This window comes from Myotis lucifugus, unplaced genomic scaffold (assembly GCF_000147115.1).
Source record: "Myotis lucifugus unplaced genomic scaffold, Myoluc2.0 scaffold_343, whole genome shotgun sequence".
NCBI lineage: Eukaryota > Metazoa > Chordata > Mammalia > Chiroptera > Vespertilionidae > Myotis > Myotis lucifugus.
The window spans coordinates 541,372-561,954 of NW_005871391.1; the positions used below are offsets into that span (position 1 = coordinate 541,372).

The 20,583-nt window shown below is 44.4% G+C and overlaps 1 protein-coding gene across 3 annotated transcripts in view; it reads left to right on the forward strand.

The window, feature by feature from the left end:
• Positions 1–18,126, forward strand: part of CSGALNACT2 (chondroitin sulfate N-acetylgalactosaminyltransferase 2) — a 37,725-nt gene extending 19,599 nt beyond the window's left edge. The window contains exon 8 of one of the 3 annotated variants that reach the window (XM_023764706.1): positions 18,084–18,126. In XM_023764706.1, coding sequence (XP_023620474.1) covers positions 18,084–18,097 — 14 coding nt within the window. In that variant the 3' untranslated portion in view covers positions 18,098–18,126. Of the gene's footprint in view, positions 1–3,812; positions 6,107–9,742; positions 9,766–18,083 lie in introns of those variants that run through there. The other 2 variants (XM_023764707.1, XM_023764705.1) reach the window with 2 other exon arrangements.
• Positions 18,127–20,583: the final 2,457 nt, after the last annotated feature.

The following is a 20,583-nucleotide window of genomic DNA, read 5'->3' on the forward strand; positions in this document are numbered from 1 at the left end:
CAGGCAGGGTATAGGCAGAGGCTGACCTGGGCCTGCACTGAAGCCCCTCCCAAGAGGCCCCAGGACCAACAGAACTAAATGCCATCTTTCTTGTATGGAGACCACACTAGAGCACCAACCAATTAGCTCCAAAAAGACACACCGAAAGGGTGGGCTCCAAAGAAACCAGAGTCCCACTACAGCAAATCCCACTCAGCAGCTCATCCTCTGTAATCACAGCCAATCCTCACAGCCAGTCAGTTAGAGAGTCAGTTCTACCTGCTGGAGTGCCAACAGCAATCAAGACTCAACTACAACGGATGAGAACACACAACCCACACAAAGGACAGCCCTGGAGCACCAGGCTCAGGTGACGAGGGAGACAGTGCCACTGGGCCCCACAAGAAACCTACTACAAAAGGCCAACCTGCCAAGACTTGGAGATGTAGCAGATCTACCTAAAATGTACAAACAGAGAGGCAGCCAAAATGACATGTCCCAAATGAAAGAACAGGACAAAAGTTGAGAAAACGAACTAAACAAAAAGGAGGAAAGCATTCTACCAGATACAGAGGTGAAAACATTATAAGGATGCTCAATGAACTTAGGGGAAGAATAGATGAACAAGTAAGACCTTACACAAGGGCCCTAACCGGTTTGGCTCAGTGGATAGAGCGTTGGACTGCAGACTCAAAGGTCCCAGGTTCGATTCCGGTCAAGGGCATGTACCTTAGCTGCGGGCATATCCCCAGTAGGGGATGTGTAGGAGGCAGCTGATCGATGTTTCTCTCTCATCGATGTTTCTCTCTATCCCTCTCCCTTCCTCTCTGTAAAAAATCAATAAAATATATTTAAAAAAAAAAAAAAAAGACCTTACACAAGGGGACAGAAATCATAAAAAAAGAACTAGTCAGCGGCCTAAGTGGAAGTTACACTTACCTCTTCCCAGTACCAAACTGAATTACAATAAAAATATAGAACAATCAACCTGAATAACCAACTGAAGACTGGCTGAACAGAATTCTTATGCTCACAGGTTTACAGAAGAAGCCACATAGAGACTGGCAGGAAGGGCAGAGGCACAGAAAGGGCTGAGCCACTTCCATTGGTGTTGGCTGAGATTCCTGAGGGATATCTCAGCTACAGAGGTTCCCCCTTACGAGTATGGGTCTCAACCCCACACTGGTTCCCCAGTCCAGACCACCACGTGTTGTGTGGAAGCAGCACCCACATAACCTCTGGCTGTGAAAGTCAGCAGGGATTCTGACCTCCAGGGCAAGACGGAGTCTGCTAGAGACCTAGCACCCTTCTAAAAGGTTAGCACACAAGATCTCATTCGCAGCCACTGCCTGGGCTCTGGCAGAAGGAAGGCAGAGCTGATGAGAATCCTGTGAAGACAGACTGGGTTTTGTGGCTGCAAGGACAGCTGCCAGGGTCCCTGTGCTTAGTTCCTCTCACACACTGCGGATGCCATCTTTCTTGTGTGGAGCTCACCTTTCTAGATGGCATCAGCCTGGGGGAATGCATAGTCCCACCTCTGGACTCCCTGCAACCGCCTGCTGCAGAGCTCACACCCTGCAGAGGAATCAGCTGCCTAGGCCTAGGTGTAGAGGTCTGGGCAGACTCGGGGTGTCAGTGATTGAGTTGTGTGGGCAAAGGCCATTTTTCCCACCGTCCCAGTAGCCTGACTAGCACCTCCCACTAAGCCTTAGTGACTAAGGGGAGATCCACCAGCCCCACCCTTTGGGTTTTTGGTGACCCTGCACTGCCGATATTGAACTCTCTGGGAGGTCCAGGCAGAATCTGGAACAGGCTGAGTTGTGTGGCTCTAGGCCATGGCCATTTTTCCCTCACACATCTGACCATTGCCAAGCCCTCCCTTCACACAGCCAAATCTTGGTCTGTTTGGGCCTGATAAACTCTGCTGGCCTCATCCTGATGACTCCCTGACACCCTACTCTACCACAAAGGTCTGCAGGCACTGGCAAGTGGTGGGTAGCCTTGTTGTGCTCTGGGACGTTTGCTGAGTGGCCACAGACTCAGCACTGCCATGGAGGTTGAACCTGTATTGAGCTGGTGGACACCACTCACCCTGGTGACTCACTGAGAACCTAGCCCACACAACTCAAGTACCACCAGAGGCTCTTTCAGAAACTAGCCTAACAGGCAGCCAACAGCGGAGGCAGGTAGAAACAGGTGGAGGCCTTGTGCTGACCTGCCCTCAGGCTTCTTGCTGGTGGAAGCTATCCTTGGTGTACAGTTTGGTTCTCATGCAGAGGCAGCCACAAAGTAGATCACTCTGTAACTTCAAACAGGTTGCCCAGGGCCAGTCACAATCAGCGTCTGATATTGATCTGCACCAGACTCCCTCCCAGGAGGCCCCAGAACCAACACACCCAGTTGAGAGCTTCACACAACATCAGAGCAGAATCCAGTTAGCTTCAGAAGTGGCACATCCAAAGGGAGATCTCAACAGGCTCAAGAACCTGCTGAATCAAATTCTGCTGTGTGTGGTCAGCACCACACAGAAACAAATACAAAGAGGCAGCAAGATGCGGAGACAAATAACATGTCCCAAATGAAAGAACCATAAAAAAGAACCAGTCAGAAAGTAGAATACAATATCTGAAATGAAGAATACACTAGAGCCCTAGCTGGTTTTGCCCAGTGGATAGAGCATTGGCCTGCGGACTGAAAGGTCCCGGGTTTGATTCCGGTCAGGGGCACATGCCCGGGTTGCGGGCTCAGTCCCCAGTGGGGGGCATGCAGGAGGCAGCCATTCAATGATTCTCACATCTTTGATGTTTCTATCTCTCTCTCCCTCTCCCTTCCTCTCTGAAATCAATAAAAATAAATAAAAAGTATTTTAAAAAAAAAATACACTAGAAGGAGTAAACAATAGGTTAAATGAAGCAGAGGATTGGAATAATGGTATGGAAGACAAGGTAACAGAAAACATCTAATCATAGTAGCAAAAAGAAATTTTTTAAAAAAATTAGGGTAGTTTAAGAAACCTTTGGAACAACATGAAGTATAACATCCACATCATAGAGGTACCAGAAGGAGAGGAGCCAGTGGCATTGAGAATCTACTTGAAGAAATCTTCGTGCTTCTTTAAAAAGTTTGTTTAGCTCAAACTAGTCTCAACTTTAACTCCCATTTCCTGTGCCCCCTCTAGTTAGCCCTCTGCCCCATTACTCCATCAGAATTGTTCTACGTGAGGTTATAAGTGATATTTATGGTTCATTTTATGTTCTTAACTGAGCAGCTGCATATATTTGACCATTTCTTCCTCAAGACACTCCCTTCACTCGACCACTGTGATATTTTCTCCCTCCTCTGGGGCCATTTCTCAGTCTCTTATCTTTCTCTGCCTATTTAACCTCTAGCTGTTGGCATTTCTGTTTAGACCTGGGCTCTACTCTCCTTGTAAACCAATCAGTCATTTCATCCATTCCTTGTGGCTTTAAATCATTTGTGTAGTCATTCTCAGACTTATATCTCCAGCTTAGCCATTTCTTCTATTTTTCCCCTCTGGTAAGTTTTATATGACCCAGAAACACTTGCATTTCAAAGGATAGAAAGAAAATGTAATAAAATATTAATGGTGGTGAGATTATGGGTGATTTATATTTCCTCCTTTACTTGACTTTCTAAAGATTTTTCTATAGATCTTTGAAGTTTACAAAGCAATATCAAATATGTATTTAATTTAATTCCGACACTCAACAACAGTCCTCGAGTTCCTAGGTGTCATCTGGTAACTAGACTTCCCCAGTTTAACTGTTCTGGCTGCCAGGCAGTTACTTAGAGTGTTAATTTTGATCCTACAGGTGGATTTGACATGGAAGTTAAAGGTTGGGGTGGAGAAGATGTTCATCTTTATCGAAAATACTTACATGGTGACCTGATTGTGATTCGGACCCCGGTTCCGGGTCTTTTCCACCTGTGGCATGAGAAACGCTGTGCTGACGAGTTGACCCCTGAGCAGTACCGCATGTGCATTCAGTCCAAAGCCATGAATGAAGCCTCTCACTCGCACATGGGAATGCTGGTCTTCAGGGAAGAGATAGAGACACATCTTCGCAAGCAGGCATACAGGACAAATAGCGAAGCTGTTGGTTAACCTAACCATCGACACATTAGTCCGAACCATAAACCAGCAGCAAACCACAACCAGCACTATTTATTTAGCCTTAATTCCAGTGCCAGATGCAGTGCCTCTTTCAAAGAATACATGCTTGTCTTCTGTGCTCTTTCCGACATTACTTTACCGTAGCAGTATAACTTCATATGAGAAAAAAAGCAACTGTTTCAATGCAAAGCCTGTTTGTGAGAATATTGCACTATGGAATCATTGATAAATCAAAATTTGGTGTTTGGTCCCAAAGTCGTTTTGAGTTAGTTTGTACTCTGAGTCCATGTTCTGATGTTTCCTGGTTGCACCTGGGCTAAGGGATGGAATGTGTTGTGATGATGGTCAGTAAGGAGCATCCCGTTCCCGCAGAGGTAGAGAGTTACAGATGGAGTGTCTGGACAAGGGCTCTTCGCTGACCACTGAGTCAACTTGCTCGGTTTTTATTTTTATTTTTTTATTGACGAGAGAGAGAGAGAGAGAGAGAGAGAGAGAGAGAGAGAGAGAGATGGATATCAATCGTTGCCTCCCTTATGCGCTCTGGAGATTGAACCTGCAACCTAGGTATGTGCCCTGACCAGGAATTAAACCCGCAACCTTTGGTTGTTATAGGGGACAATGTTCCAACCAACTGGGCCACCTGTTGCTTGGTTTTTAAATGGAGATCTTTGGTCAGCTGCTTGAAGAATCCTTTTTCAGTGAAGCAGAGGACAATTACATGACACATCTGAAATCCCCAATCAGGAGGAGACAGAAGTAAAAACCCCTTAACTCCATGTTGCTTAGTCCCCTCAATGTCTGTTTTTAAACAAATGGGTAACTGTGGGAAATACTTAGATGAGAATCCATGACTTAATTAAAATATAAAGTGTTATTACTTTGTCATCATTTGGAGGATTAGAAGTCAAGTTGCTGTAGAGTGTAGACTGTTTTGAACAAACTGAAATCAACATGGAAATGTCTTAACAGACACTTACTGTGTTGGAGTACAGGACACTGGTGGTGTCTGGGAGCATCAGTGTACATGAGCCTGCACGATCAGGGCCATTAAGTGGTGGGTGGTTCAAAATAGATGAGCATAGCATGGTGCTGTGTGTGTTTGTCTTATCTCATTTAGCATGGGTTCATATGTATTTACTGTCCTTTCCTAATAAGTTAATATATGCTACATATGTATTTGCATTATAATACTTTGAGAGTTTCACTGAAGAGAGAAAAAAACAATTTAATGAGATATGTCATAAGATCACACTGATTTGAGAAAAGGGGAAGCCGTATGAAATCTGAATTCCAGAATTGTTTTAGAGATATATATTACTTGCAGATAGAATGATGTTTTGAGGTATAAATTATATTAATGAGAAAAGATAAATAAGAAATTATATTCAGATAGGATTATACTATGTTATTTATCACACATGGATCTTTTACCATAGGGTCAATTGCTAGATCCAGAAATTGGAGATACGGTGAAAGGCATGCATAGATTTTTGAATCTTTGGTTTTTAAAAAGGGACCTATGCTGTATTCTTTCTATTTGTATATAAACCTCTGAAAAATCACAGAAGAAAAGTCATTTCTCTTTTGGCTCAGTAAATCATACCATCTGAAACATTATAAACTCTAAATTTCTTGGTGCTACATGAATTCAATTTTACAATAACTCTTACTAATTATTCTTGTAAGTTTTAAGTTGGGGTAGCACTTAGGCTTGTTTTATTTTTGAAAATATGTAAAATGTCCAAAATTATTCAGGCTGTTGTCTCATTTTTATACAAGTATTTATTACAAAGACCAGTCAAAAGTGAGGGAACCTAATTATTTGCAAAGGTAAGTTTCAGCTTCTTTTTTGACATAATCAAATGATTTTATCTTTTCTTCTGTTTTTTTTAAACTAGCTTTTAATTTAAAGATGGAAGCTAAACAATGAAAACAGTACTATGTTTTTGACATTAAACGGTACCAATAAAGTATTTTTTATCAAAAATTAAATGAAAATGTGATAATTTCTTTTTGTTGTGAAATATAAGTATAGAAATGTGTAAAGCATGTAATTATGTACTTTAAAGAATAATAAAGCAACACCAGGGCACCAACTACCCAAATTAGGATATAGAACATTACCAGTGAAAGGTCTTCCGTGTGCCTCTTCTAATCACTTCCTGATTTTTGTGGTAATTTTTCTTCTTCTCTCTTTCTTTTTTTTTGTTTGTTTGTTAATCCTCACCAAAGGATTTTTTTTTTCAATTGATTTTTAGAGAGTGGAAGGGAGGGGGAGAGACAAGAGAGAAACATGGATGTGAGACACATCAATTGGTTGCCTCCCACACGCACCCCAACCTGGGCCAGGGATTGAACCTACAACCCAGGTGCATGCCCTTGATCAGGAATCGAACATGTGACCCCTTGGGTGTGTGGGCCAACGCTCTAACCACTGAGCACACCAGCCAGGGCCACTTGTTTTTCTTCTTAGTTTTCCCAACTGTGTATGTAGTATCTCTACCCAATGAACTGTTTAGTTTTTTAAATCCTCACCTGAGGACATGTTTACTGATTTTAGAACGAGAGGGAGAGAGAGAGAAAGAGAGAGAGAAACATCAGTGAGAGAGAAACATCAATGTGAGGGAGAAGCATAAATTGGTTGTCTCCATATGCGCCCCAACTGGGGGTTGAACTCACAGCGTAGGTATGTGCTCCCACCAGGAATCGAACCTCAACCCTTTTGGTGAAAGGACAATGCTCCAACCAACTGAGCCACCCAGCCAGGGCAGTTTTGCCTGTTTTTGAATTGATATACATACTAGAGGCCCAGTGCATGAGATTCGTGCACTGCAGGGGGAGGGTCCCTCAGCCCTGCCTGTGCCCTCTCGCAGTCCGGGATCCCTCACTCCTTACTGCCCACCTGCTCGCTGCTCCTTATGGCTTGGCTTGGTGCTCCTTAGTGCTGCCCTGGATGCGGGAGGCTCCCACCACCATCGTTGCACTTGCCAGCTGTGAGCCTGGCTTCTGGCTGAGTGGCGCTCCCCCTGTGGGAGCTCACTGACCACCAGGGGCAGCTCCTGCGTTGAGCATCTGGCCCCTGGTAGTCAGTGTGCATCGTAGCGTCCAGTCATTCTGGTCGTTCCGCCATAACGGTCGCTTAGGCTTTTATTACATAGATTATTTCATTATCTATTTTTAACTTGCATTCAGTACTATGTTTTTGAGGTTCACCCATGTTAATCTCAAAATTATTTTTATTACTGACTAGTATGCCACTATATGAATACAGTCATACACTGTAATGACCTATTGGTGAGTAATGGGTCGTTGTATATGACTGTGGTCCCATAGGATTATAATGGATCACACCATTGCATTTTAAACCAACTGTTCCCAAATGTTTTTTGAAACCCCACTATATGCTTAGTTAGCACCGTTCTAGACATGGAGTGCAACCGTGAACAAGAATAGTGGAGTTTATATTGTAGTTCTGGAGAGACAAGTTGTAGCACAATGCAGTAGTCACGTGTTTGTGATGATACTGGTGGAAGCAAACCTGTGCTGCCAGTCATACCATACAGTACAGTACATATACGTGATAATAAATAAGTATGTTACTGGTTTATGCATTCACTATACTTGTTACCATGATTTTAGAGTGCACTCCCACTTAGAGAAAGTCTGCTGTGAAACAGTGTGCAGCATAACGCTCACGTCTCATGTTTACTGCTTCTCTTGATTGCACCATTTTCTCTTGTGCTTGAGGGAATCTCATGGTGTAGTGTAGCCTGAGTGTACAGGGTGTGTGAAGTCTCCAGCAGTGCGCAGTCATGACCCGGCCTTGGCACTCACCCTCACTCACTGACTCACCCACAGCAGCCTCCAGTCCTGCCAGCTCCGTTCATGGTGAGTGCCCTACACGGTGTTCCACTTTATCTTTCATACTGTATCTTTACTGTGCCTTTTCTATATTTAGATATGTTTGGATACACAAATACTTACCATTCTGTTATAATTGCCTCCAGTATTCAGTCCAGTAACATGCTGTACAGGCTGTAGCCCAGGAGTAATGGGCTCTACCATATAGCCTAGGTGTGCAGTAGGCTGTACCATCTAGGTTTGCTAAGTGCATTCTATGATCGCAAAAGGATGAAATTGCCTAATGATACATTTCTCAGAATGTGTCCCGTCATTAAGTGGCATGTTCTGTATACTACACTATTTATTAATTCTACTGTTTATAGATACTTGAGTTGTCTATAGTTTTTGTTGCTTACTTTTGCTATCACAAGCAGTGTTTTTTGTTTGGTTTTTTAAAATATATTTCTTTATTGATTTCAGAGAGGAAGGGAGAGGGAGAGAGAAATAGAAACATCAATGATGAGAGAGAATCATTGATCAGCTGCCTCCTGCACGCCCCCTACTGGGGATCGAGCCTGCAACCCAGGCATGTGCCCTTGGCCGAAATCGAACCTGGGACCCTTCAGTCCGCAGGCCGACGCTCTATCCACTGAGCCAAACCGGCTAGGGCAGCAGTGTTTTTATAAATACTATTTTATGGGGCTCTTACAGTGTGCGAGAACTTCTCCAGGAGGGATGATGCTGGGTCATTCATTCAGCTTACTCTCCCAAGTACACTGACCACAGCCCGCACTGTGCGAGAGTTCACTTCGCACTCTTGCCAATGCTTAATTTTGTCAGGCTTATTAATTCTTCTAATCTAGCGGGTTTAGGCATGAATTATAATTTGCATTTCCAGTCTTTTTGTCCATTTTTAACAGTTCATAGGAATTTTTCACATATTCCGGATACCAATTCTTGTTGGTTACATGTTTGCAAATATCTTCTCCCAGGATGTGTCCTTTCCCATTCTTGATGGTACTTTTTGATGAATAAAAATTAATTTTACTGTGACTAATCTTCTTCCTTTATGTATTCTACTTTTTATTATTGATGTATGCCCTCAAAGGGAAGGATGTCTTAAAGCTATGTTCCTTTCTTCTGCTGCTGCTTCCCCCTCCCCCCACTCCCCTTTCCCCTTCTCCCCCCTCCTTGCCGTCACTGCTGCAGCCTCCTCCTCTTTTTTTTTTTTTACCAAGGAAGTTGGACTTAATGATGCACTTTAGGGGGGTTACATTGTTCTCCACTCCTCAGCTTTCCCAGGGCAATCCTCCAGGCCTCTTGCCTCATTCCTCACTCAGACCTCCCCTGGGGGAGAATGGGAAAGAGGCAAAACCCATCTGATTCTGTCATCTGCTTAATCTAAACCCAGAAGAAATATGAACCAAAATGTATTTTATTTCATTTAATTCAATTTATTAGACCGGCATTGATTAATAAGATTATATAGGTTTCAAGTGTATACTTCTATGATACATGACCTGTATATTGCATTGTGTGCCCACCACCCAAAGTCAAATCATCTTCTGTCACCAAATATTTGGCCCCCTTTACGAGCTCCCCACCCCTCTTCCCTCTGGTAACCACCATACTGTTTTCTGTGTCTATGAGTTTTAGTTTTATATCCCATATATGAGTGAAATCATATGGTTCATAGCTTTTTCTGACTGACTTACTCACTTAGCATAATATCCTCAAGATCCATCCATGATGTTATAAATGGCAATATTTCAGTCTTTCTTACAGCCGAGTAGTATCCATTGTATGTATGTACCACATCCAATCATCTATCCAAAGACACTTCGATTGTTGCCATGTCTTGGCCACTGTGAATAGTGCTGCAATGGACATAGGGATGCATATATCTTGGTGAATAATACTATCTTCTGAATACCTCAAACATGGCTTTGCTTTTCCCAGTTAGAGCTTTAACCTAAGTAGGAGAGATTTTGTGAATTTGTGTGAGGTAATGATTACATTTTACTTCTTTCCAGCATCACCTTACTGTAAGGTCCATATTTTACCCACTGACCTGCAAAACCACTCTCATCCATACTTTCACGGGTCTGATTTGGGGTCTCATCTGTTCAATTAGGCCATCACCATGCCATTTCATCACAGTCTAACTTCTGTAACCTAATACAAGTCATCATCTCTGAGAGCTTGCCCTGTTCTTAAAGATTGTCTATTCGAAGCCTTGGTACTTTCATATAAGTTTTAGAATAAGCTTATTAATTTTCACAAAAACTTTTATGAATTTGATTGAAGTCTCATTGAATCTATAAGGTCACTGGAGAAAATTCACATTTTTATGCTATAGAGTCTGCTAATCCTTGAATGTGAACTATCTGTTTAGGTCTTTATTGTCTTCAATTAAGTTTTATACTTTTAATATAGTGGACTTAAACAAGTATTATTTTTAAATTTTTCCTAGATGTTTTGCATTTTTGATGCCACTGTAACTATCTTTTATTTTTATTGCTTATTGCTGGTGTCTAGAGAAAAATTTGATTTTTATGTTCAGCAACTTTGCCAAAAACACTTAATTCTAAAATGTATTTGTAGTTTCTTTTGCATTTTTTGCCTTATATAATCATATATGAGTAGTGAACCTTTTGTTTCTATCTTCAATTTTTATATCTTTTTTTTGTCTTACTATGCTAAATAGGATTTGTCACGCAGTGCTGACTGGAAGTGATAATAGTGAACTTCCTGGAAGCCCATGTTTCCAAAGCCCTGGGGAATGTGCTGTGTTTCATCACTAAGTGTGATATTCACGGGAGGTATTTTTGTAAGCACCCTTTTATAGAGTTAACAGAGTTACCTTCTATCACTGCTTGGCGAGTTTTTATCATGCTGGAGAGCGTTTATCAAATACTTTTACTTTATTAAGATGATCGTGATTTCTTTTCTATCTTTAATATGTTAAATTGGTGAAATGAGTTAATCAGTTTTCTGAAGTACCCTTGCATTTGTGGGGTTATGATGTGTTATCTTTATTACACACTAGAGCAGTGATGGCAAACCTTTTGAGCTCGGCGTGTCAGCATTTTGAAAAACCCTAACTTAACTCTGGTGCCGTGTCACATATAGAAATTTTTGGATATTTGCAACCATAGTAAAACAAAGATTTATATTTTTGATATTTATTTTATATATTTAAATGCCATTTAACAAAGAAAAATCAACCAAAAAAATGAGTTTGCATGTCACCTCTGACACGTGTGTCATAGGTTCGCCATCACTGTACTAGAGGCCTGGTGTACGAATTCGTGCACAGGTCTGGCTGGTGATCGGGGCCAATCAGGCGTCCGGCCGGCCGGGGGAGGGGCCGCAGGAGGTTGGCTGTGGGAGCACACTGACCACCAGGGGGAAGCTCCTGCATTGACTGTCTACCCCCTGGTGGTCAGTATACGTCATAGCAACCAGTTGACCAGTCATTCGGTCGCTTAGGCTTTTATATATATAGATTGCCGGATCCAATTTGCATACACACAGACACTTGTGCGCACGCACACACACACGTGCATATCTATGTATTTTTTAAAAATATATTTTTATTGATTTTTTACAAAGAGGAAGGGAGAGGGATAGAGAGTGAGAAACATCGATCAGGTGCCTCCTGCACACCCCCTACTGGGGATGTGCCCGCAACCAAGGTACATGCCCTTGACCAGAATCGAACCTGGGACCCTTCAGTCCGCAGGCTGATGCTCTATCCACTGAGCCAAACTGGTCAGGGCCATATCTGTGTATTTATGTGTACATGAGTATGTGTATTTCAGGTGTTTTTCATGTATGTTCATAGGTAAGAACGCCTCAGACCTTCCTTCCTCATCCTTGTTGACCTTTTCTATTAAAATATGCTAGCTTATGAAATAAGTTACGAGTGTTCCTTCTTATTCTGTACCTAGAAAAGTTTCGTAAGACTGGAACTACTTCCTTCTTGAATATTTTCCAGAACTCCCTGAATGCCACCTGGGCATGGACTTTTCTATGTGGAAAGATTTTTTTATCGTGGGTTCAATTTATTTAATGATTGTAGAACTATTCAGATTTTCAATTTCTTCTAGTCAGTTTTCATTGAGTTCTTTTGGGTAAGGTGACATTTTCTAGAAATTTATACTATAAATTTGAAAATTTAGATGAAATATCTGAAGTTGTTGCACTGTCCTCTTATTATCTGTATAGTATGTACGGGAGCTGTAGTGATAGCCTCTCTTTCATTCCTGATACTGTTTATTTGTGCCTCTTTTCTTATTAGCTTTGCCAGAGGTTGGCAGATTTTTCCAGTCCTTTCAAATAACTGGCCCCTACGAGCCACATGTAAGAGATCCAGCTTCACATCCTCCCAAAACAGTATTTTCAATGTTTTTAATTTAGACTTTTTAATTTCTGTTCGTTATACAAAGGTGAGCAAGTGTCAGTTTATAGTTGCTCATTATTGTTAAGTAATAATGCAAGAAAATAAACTGTTTCATGCACTCACACTGTAAAACTACTTCTGTCAATCCCTGTATACAGTTATCGTTTTGGTTATAGTTTATCATCAAGGAAATGATGTTAAGTATCTTTTCATATGCTTATTGGCCATTTATCTCCTTTTGTAAAATGTTTATTTAAAGTTTTGCCATTTTTTTAGTTGCCTTTTTAAACATTTTATTTCTAGGAGTTACTTCTGTACTTTGGGTGTGAGTCTTTTGTCAGATTTTTATATTGCAAACTAGAAGCCCGGTGCACGAAATTTGTGCATGGGGGGTCCCTCCCTCAGCTTGGCCTGCAACCTCTTGCAATCCAGGACCCCTCGGGGGATGTCCGACTGCCGGTTTAGGCCCGATCCCATGGCGATTGGGCCTAAACCGGCAGTCAGACATCCCTCTTGCAATCTGGGATGCTGCATGCACCAGTGACCATACTTTTCATACAGGTGAAAGGCATCTTGCTGCTGTATGGGCAGCTACATTTTTTTGCCCTGATTATAAAAAGTAGTACATAACATGATCCTTCTGAGGCAGTAGTGCCATTTTCCCCATCTTACAGGTGGAAAAACTGAAGCAGAGAGAAGTTAAGTAATTGGCTTTGTCACACAGTTATAAGTGTCCGAATCAGGGCTGACCACAAAATGTGCAAGCCAGAGTCCATGCATGTCATCACTGCATCATCCTGTTTCTTCAGTGTTAGAGTAGCCTTGCCAGGTTTTAATTTTTAAATCTAAGAGACTGTTCCCAATATATAGGAATGCATGTTCACCCCCATGTAGAATAAACAGGATGTGGACAGTTTGGAGATTCTTCTGATGATTTAGGATTAAGCAGCCACAGATCTCTTTTTCAAATACTGCAGAACCCACCTTCCTTGTTTAACTGTGTGTGGGATGTAGTACTTTATAAGCTATGACATAGTCACTTGCATTCCAGGACCCCTTGGGGGATGTAGCAGTGTGCCAAGCAGCAAGCAGCTGGGGAGGAGCCCGAACCGGGGCCGGGCACCACACCACTCACGCTCATCCCGGCCTGCTGCACCTGCTGCCACCGCTCCCTGCTCAGTAGTGCTGCCGCAGAGTCCGGAGAGGCTCCCGCCACCGCAGCTGCATGCCAGCCGTGAGCCTGGCTTCTGGCTGAGTGGCACTCCCCCTGTAGGAGAGCACTGACCACCAAGTGGCAGCTCCTGCATTGAGCATCTGCCCCCTGGTGGTCAGTGTGCATCATAGCGACTGGTTGACCGGTCTTTCCGGTCATTCCGTCATAACAGTTGCTTAGGCTTTTATATATATACTAGAGGCCTGGTGCACAAAAATTTGTGCACTGGGGGGGGGGGGAGGTCCCTCAGCCCGGCCTGTGCCCTCTCACAGTCTGGGGACCCCTCGGGGGATGACCACCTGCTGGCTGAGGCCTGCTCCCCAGGGGATCGGGCCTAAGCTGGCAATCAGACATCCCTCTGGCAGCCCTCGGGGGATGTACACTTGCCAGCGGGGAGCAGACCTAAGCTGCAGTCAGACATCCTTAGTGCTGCTGAGGAGGCAGGAGAGGCTCCCACCACCACCGCTGTACTGGCAGCCATCAGCCTGGCTTGTGGCTGAGCAGAGCTCCTCCATGTGGGAGCTCACTGACCACCAGAGGGCAGCTCCTTCATAGAGCGTCTGCCCCCTGGTGGTCAGTGTGTTTTATAGTGACCAGTCATTCCCAGTCTTTCTGCTGTTAGGGTCAGTTTGCATATTACCCTTTTACTATATAGGATAGAGGCCTGGTGCACGAGTGGGGGCCGGCTGGTTTGCCCTGAATGGTGTCCCAGATCAGGGTGGGGGTCTCGCTTGGGTGCCTGGCCAGCCTGGGTGAGGGGCTGATGGCTGTTTTCAGGCTGCCCGCACCCCCTTCAGGGTGGGGGTCCCCACTGGGGTGCCTGGCCAGCCTGGATGAGGGTCTGATGGCTGTTTCAGGCTGCCTGCACCCTCTTTAGGGTTGGGGTCCCCACTGGGGTGCCTGGCCAGCCTGGATGAGGGGCTGATGGCTGTTTTCAGGCTGCCCGCACCCCCTTCAGGGTGGGGGTCCCCACTGGGGTGCCTGGCCAGCCTGGATGAGGGGCCGATGGCTGTTTTCAGGCTGCCTGCACCCCCTTTAGGGTGGGGGTCCCCACTGAGGTGCCTGCCCAGCCTGGATGAGGGGCCGATGGCTGTTTTCAGGCTGCCCACACCCCCTTCAGGGTGGGGGTCCCCACTGGGGTGCCTGGCCAGCCTGGATGAGGGGCCGATGGCTGTTTTCAGGCTGCCCGCACCCCCTTCAGGGTGGGGCTCCCCACTGGGGTGCCTGGCCAGCCTGGATGAGGGGCTGATGGCTGTTTTCAGGCTGCCCGCACCCCCTTCAGGGTGGGGGTCTCCACTGGGTGCCTGGCCAGCCTGGATGAGGGGCTGAGGGCTGTTTTCAGGCTGGCCACACCCGCTTTAGGGTGGGCGTCCCCACTGGGGTGCCTGGCCAGTCTGGATGAGGGGCTGAGGGCCGTTTTCAGGCGGGCCCAGCCTGCAACTGAAGCTCCCAGTCTCTCCTTTTTTTCTTTTTTTTTTTTTTTTCATTCTGGGATTTATTTATCTTCTGTAATTGAAACTTCGTTGCGGCTCCAGCTCCGAGGCCGGCTGGCTGAAAGCAGGTTTCTGGGTTTGTTTAGCTTCTATAATTGCAACATTGTTGCTTAGAGTGCAGCTCAGAGCTGGGCCGCGGCAGGCGGGGAACCTTGGCTTCCTCCATCACTGGAGCAAGCAAGCCTCATGTTCGCTTCAGCTGCCTGGCTGCCGGCCGCCATCTTGGTTGGCAGTTAATTTGCATATCGCCCTGATTAGCCAATGGGAAGCGTAGCAGAGGTATGGTTAATTAGCATGTTTGTCTATTATTAGATAGGATAGATATCTTCTACCAGGCAGGGGACTGTTCTGATTCTCCCAATGTTATCTGTTAATAATCAAAAGTTCTTAATTTTAACAATGTTTAAATTATCAATTTTCTTTCTTTTATGGCTAGTGATTTAGGTGTCCAATTTAAAAAAATTTGCATACTCCAAAGTAAAGAAATTTTTATATTTTCTTTTAGACATTTTATTGTATTGCCTTTCATATTTGGATCTATGATTCATTTAGAAATAATTTTTGTGTATAGTATGCAGTAGGGGTCAAATTCATTCTTTAGAATTTTTTTAGTAAAGATCTGCTAAGAGAAAACTTCATTTTTGTTTGTAAATATCTTTATCTTACTTTTAAATTGTGTTTTGAAGGATATAGAATTCTAGATTGGGAAATTTTGTTTTAGCACATTGATGTTTACTTCATTGTCTTCTGGCTTCAACTATTTCTGTTGTAAAGTGAGCTATGATACTCCTTTGTAGGTAATCAAACTTCTTTTTCCTTTTTATCTCTGTTCTGTGCCACTGTGACATATCTGTGCGCAGATTTTTTTTTTCTGATCCTGCTTGAGATTCTCTGGGCTCCTTAAATTGTTGACTTTTATCAATTCTAAAAGATTCTCAGCTGTTATGTTTCCATTGTCTCTGCCTCCTTCTCCCTCTCCTGTAACCCTGTTGACATATGTTGAACTTGTTGTATCCTTTGTCTCTTAACCAGTTTCACTTTTCCCAGTCTTTGTCTCTGTGTTACATTCTGTAATTTCTTAAGAATTGTGACCAAATGCATCTGGGAAAGGACTTCTATTTGTCCCGGCCGGCTTGGCTCAGTGGTGAAGCATCGACCTAGAACCAGGAGGTCACGGTTAGATTCCCGGTCAGGGCACGTGCCTGGGTTGCGGGCCCAGTCCCCAGTGTGGGATGTGCAGGAGGCAGCCGATCAATGATTCTCTCACCATTGATGTTTCTCTCACCATTGATGTTTCTCTCACTCCCTCTCTCTTACTCTCTGAAATCAATAAAAATATAATTTAAAAAAAAAACTTGTTTGGTTCTTCTAGAAATGAAAATTACTTTTTATATCCAATCAGTGGGTTTAACAGATTAGACACAGTTCAGGAGAGACACTTTCAAACTAGAATACAGGTCAGAATGTTCGCTTCCACTGCGTCACTTGGGGCAGAGCCATTTCAGGGCCACGTTAACCAAATTCTCGACTTTTTTTTTACTAGTTTTTTGACTAGTGTGATTTGTGTTGCAAAACGTAATAAAATTCACTGACTTGTGGTTACAAACTATCGGGGGTAAAATTGTCCTCATCTTCATTCGTACTGAGGTTCAAAACAGGCCATTTTTTTAACCTTGGTAGGGTTGGGGGTGGAGTATTTTAGTTCAACTTCACTGTTATGCAGAGGGTGCCAGCTTTATGCCCGGGGGCCTCCCATTTGACCCTTCTGAAGCAGGCTCTTCTCTATCCTCAGGGTAAAAGCCGTTTCAGAGTGTCCCTAACCCTCTGGGTTCCTGCCTCCACTTGGACTTTTTAAATTTTGCAAAACATCCGTTGATTTCCACAGGCCAGCACTCGGTCTTCCACACTTCCAGACACGGACAGGTGCATGACTCTCTTACATCCTTGACAACGTCATTTCCTCCCCACGTTACTGCTGATCTGTACCCGAGGGTCCTGGTTGGGGGGGATCTTTGTGGGGTGTTTGGCAGCTCTTCACCTTCCTCTCAGTATCATGACTTCCCTTTTGGGAGTTAAGATAGAAATGGTGCCCTAGCTGGTTTGGCTCAGTGAATAGAGTGTCAGCCTATGAACTGAAAGGTCCCAGGTTCGATTCCAGTCAAGGGCACATGCCCGGGTTGTGGGCTCGATCCCCAGTGGGGGACTTGCAGGAGGCAGCTGATCCATGATTCTCTCTCATCATGGATGTTTCTATCTCTTTCTCTCCTTCTTCCTCTCAAATCAATAAAAATATATTTTAAAAAACGATAGAAATGGTGTTGGCATAATCCGAGGTTACCACCCTGTGAGTGGGTAGTAGGTTTTTCATTCAGGAGGTAGTTTAACTCCCCAATTTGTGCCAATGTTTACACACTGGTTAAATTTAACGCGCAGCGACTCTTCGGTGGCGGTGGAGTGTTTGTGTGGCCGGGGCTCCGCTGTCCTTTGGGCACTTGCAGTCCTGTGCTCCACCTTTCCCAGAAGCACCTGCTCTCTGCAGGAGGCGCGGCTTTCAGGGCCAGCAGAGGTGCCACTGCGTGTACCCAGTTACCACCACTGCTGCTCAGGACCCAGGTGCATGCTTCCTGCCACATAACATTACAGCAGCCCATGAGATGGAGAGCCTTGTAATTCCACTTTCATCACGAGAACATAGAGACATAAAAATGTAAAAAGTTTGTCCAAGGGCACTCTGCTGGGAACTGGGAACTGGAACTCAAATTGTCTTACATTTACAGGTGTGCAGGTTAATAATGCGGATTCTTTTCAATTGATGGAGTTAGACATATGTTGATATATATGCGATTTGATATGTATGCTATTTTGTTGTATAGACAGCAAGCTTCAAAACTTCATATGGCAAATTTTCTGAAGGTGTTAACATCATAGATATTTTTACGCTTAAAAATGTCAAATTTCATGTCAAAAAAAAAAGAACATTTGTGGGAAGTCTTAATTCATTACTTTATTTTGAAGAAAAGTGCTGCTGAATACTTCGGGAAGCTTATGGTGAACATGCTCCATCTCGAGATACTTGTGACCGCTGGTTTAAACGCTTTGAAAGTGATGATTTCGATGTGAAAGACAACATCCAGGTCAACTGAAAAAATTTGAAGACCAACAATTACAAGCATTATTGGATGAAGATGCGTGTCAAACTCAAAAACAACTTGCAAAAAGATTAAACATTGCTCAGCAAACAATTTCCGATCGTTTACAAGCAATGGGAAAGATTTTAAAGGAAGGAAAATGGGTGCCACATGAACTGAACGAAAGACAAATGGAAAACCGAAAAGTCATCAGTGAAATGTTGCTTCAACGGCATGAAAGAAAGTCTTTTTTGCATTGAATTGTGACTGGCGATGAAAAGTGGATTTATTTTGAGAATCCCAAATGCACAAAGTCATGAGTTGATCCAGGTCAACCATCAACATCGACTGCAAGACCAAATCGCTTTGGAAAGAAGACAATGTTCTGCGTTTGGTGGGATCAGGAAGGTGTGTATTATGAGCTTCTAAAACCAGGTGAAACTGTTAATACTGATCGCTCCCGACAACAAATAATCAATTTGAACCATGCTTTGATCATGAAACGACCAGAATGTGCCAGAAGACATGGCAAAGTAATTTTGCTTCATGATGATGCACCATCACACACTTCAAAACCAGTTAAAGACACATTAAAAGATCTTGCCTGGGAGGTATTAACCCACACACCGTATTCACCAGACCTTGCTCCTTCAGATTACCACTTGTTCCGATCAATGGCACACGCACTTTCTGAGCAGCACTTCAAAACATACGAAGAAGTGGAAAATTGGGTCTCTGAATGGTTTGCCTCAAAACAAGAAAAGTTCTATTGGGACGGTATCCACAAATTACCTGAAAGATGGGGGAAATGTGTAGCTAGCAAGGGACATTACTTTGAATAAAGCACTTCTGATGTTTCTCTTGAAATTATCCTGTTTTCGTTGATTACAGAATCCGCATTATTAACCAGTACACCTGGTAGCCTCTCTCGCCTCCCTAAGAAATCAGACATACATTTTACTCACAGGGGTAGTAAGTGTATATTTCACAAATAATCTTAGTTTTGTCACAGAAGTCTCCTTGGCCTTAGTGGAGATCCTTAGCTTACCTTCCAGTCACATCTGATCTGTAACAGAGTTGTGCCTGAAATGTGTGTGAAGTGAGGGGTGACATTCAGTCATCATATGATATTGTTAGCAACTGCACGCGAGGTTGGCCTCTAGCCACACACGGGGCTCCCACACAGCGAGAGCCGAGGCATGTGCAGGAGGCAGGCGCCAGCAGGGTAATGTGGAGGAGGACGGAGCCTGGGGGAGCAGAGCGTGCCCCACCAGGAAGATGTGAGGAGGCTCCAAGCACGTGAATGTGTGAGAACAGGACGGCCCTGTCAGGACGGTGCAGGCGTGCGGCCGGTTTGAGGGTGCTGTGTCTGAGATGGTTCCTGGAAGGGGTTGTGAGGGTGAGCAGGAGCTAATTCCTGCAGAACCACTCCCCGCCACCCCCGCTGCCCAACGCCCAGGTGTGCCGTGGGGCCCTGGGCATAAATTCCAAACAAGTTCCCTGGCTGTGGGTGACGGGGAGAGCGCCAGCCAGCCAAGCAAGCCGCTGTCCACTCCCAGCCAAAGCTCCATGTTCAAGACACAGACCCAAAATGTGCTGCTCTTCTCAGATGAGACCGGTAGAAACTTCCAAAATTAACTTTATCAAGACATCAGGAGGCCACTGAATTTAAAGACCTAAAAAGTGATGCCATTTACCCCAAATTCACATCCTCACAGGTGTTCTTGTTTGTTCCACAAGCCCCTGAACACCTAGTGTGTGCTGACCATGGGCCCTGGGGAAGGAGGCAGCCTTCTGTCCAGTACAGTGGCCACCAGCTATCTAAACGCACACCCGGGTCGCCTGGCTGCATGTCAATGCTCAGGGCTGTGTCACTCACTGCTGTGTCACAGCCACTGTGTCACAGTCACTGTGTCACTCACAGCCACTGTGTCACTCAATAGGTGGTGTGTTACAGCTGTTGTGTCACTCAATAGCTGCTGTGTCACTCAATAGCTGCTGTGTGGCTCACGCTGCTGTGTCACAGCCACTGTGTCACTCACAGCTGCTGTGTCACTCAATAGCTGCGGTGTCACAGCAGCTGTGTCGCTCACAATTGCTGTCACTCACAGAGCTGCTGTGTCACTCCCACTGCTGTGTCGCTCACAGCTGCTGTCACACAGAGCTGCTGTGTCACACTGCTGTGTCGCTCACAGCTGCTGTCACTCACAGAGCTGCTGTCACTCACACTGCTGTGTCACTCAATAGCTGCTGTGTTACTCATGTTGCTGTGTCAATAGCTGCTGTGTCACTCACAGCTGCTGTGTCACTCACGCTGCTGTAAGGACATGCAGACACAGGACATTCCGTCTCAGCACAAGGGGCTGTTGGGCAGCGCTAGTCTAGTG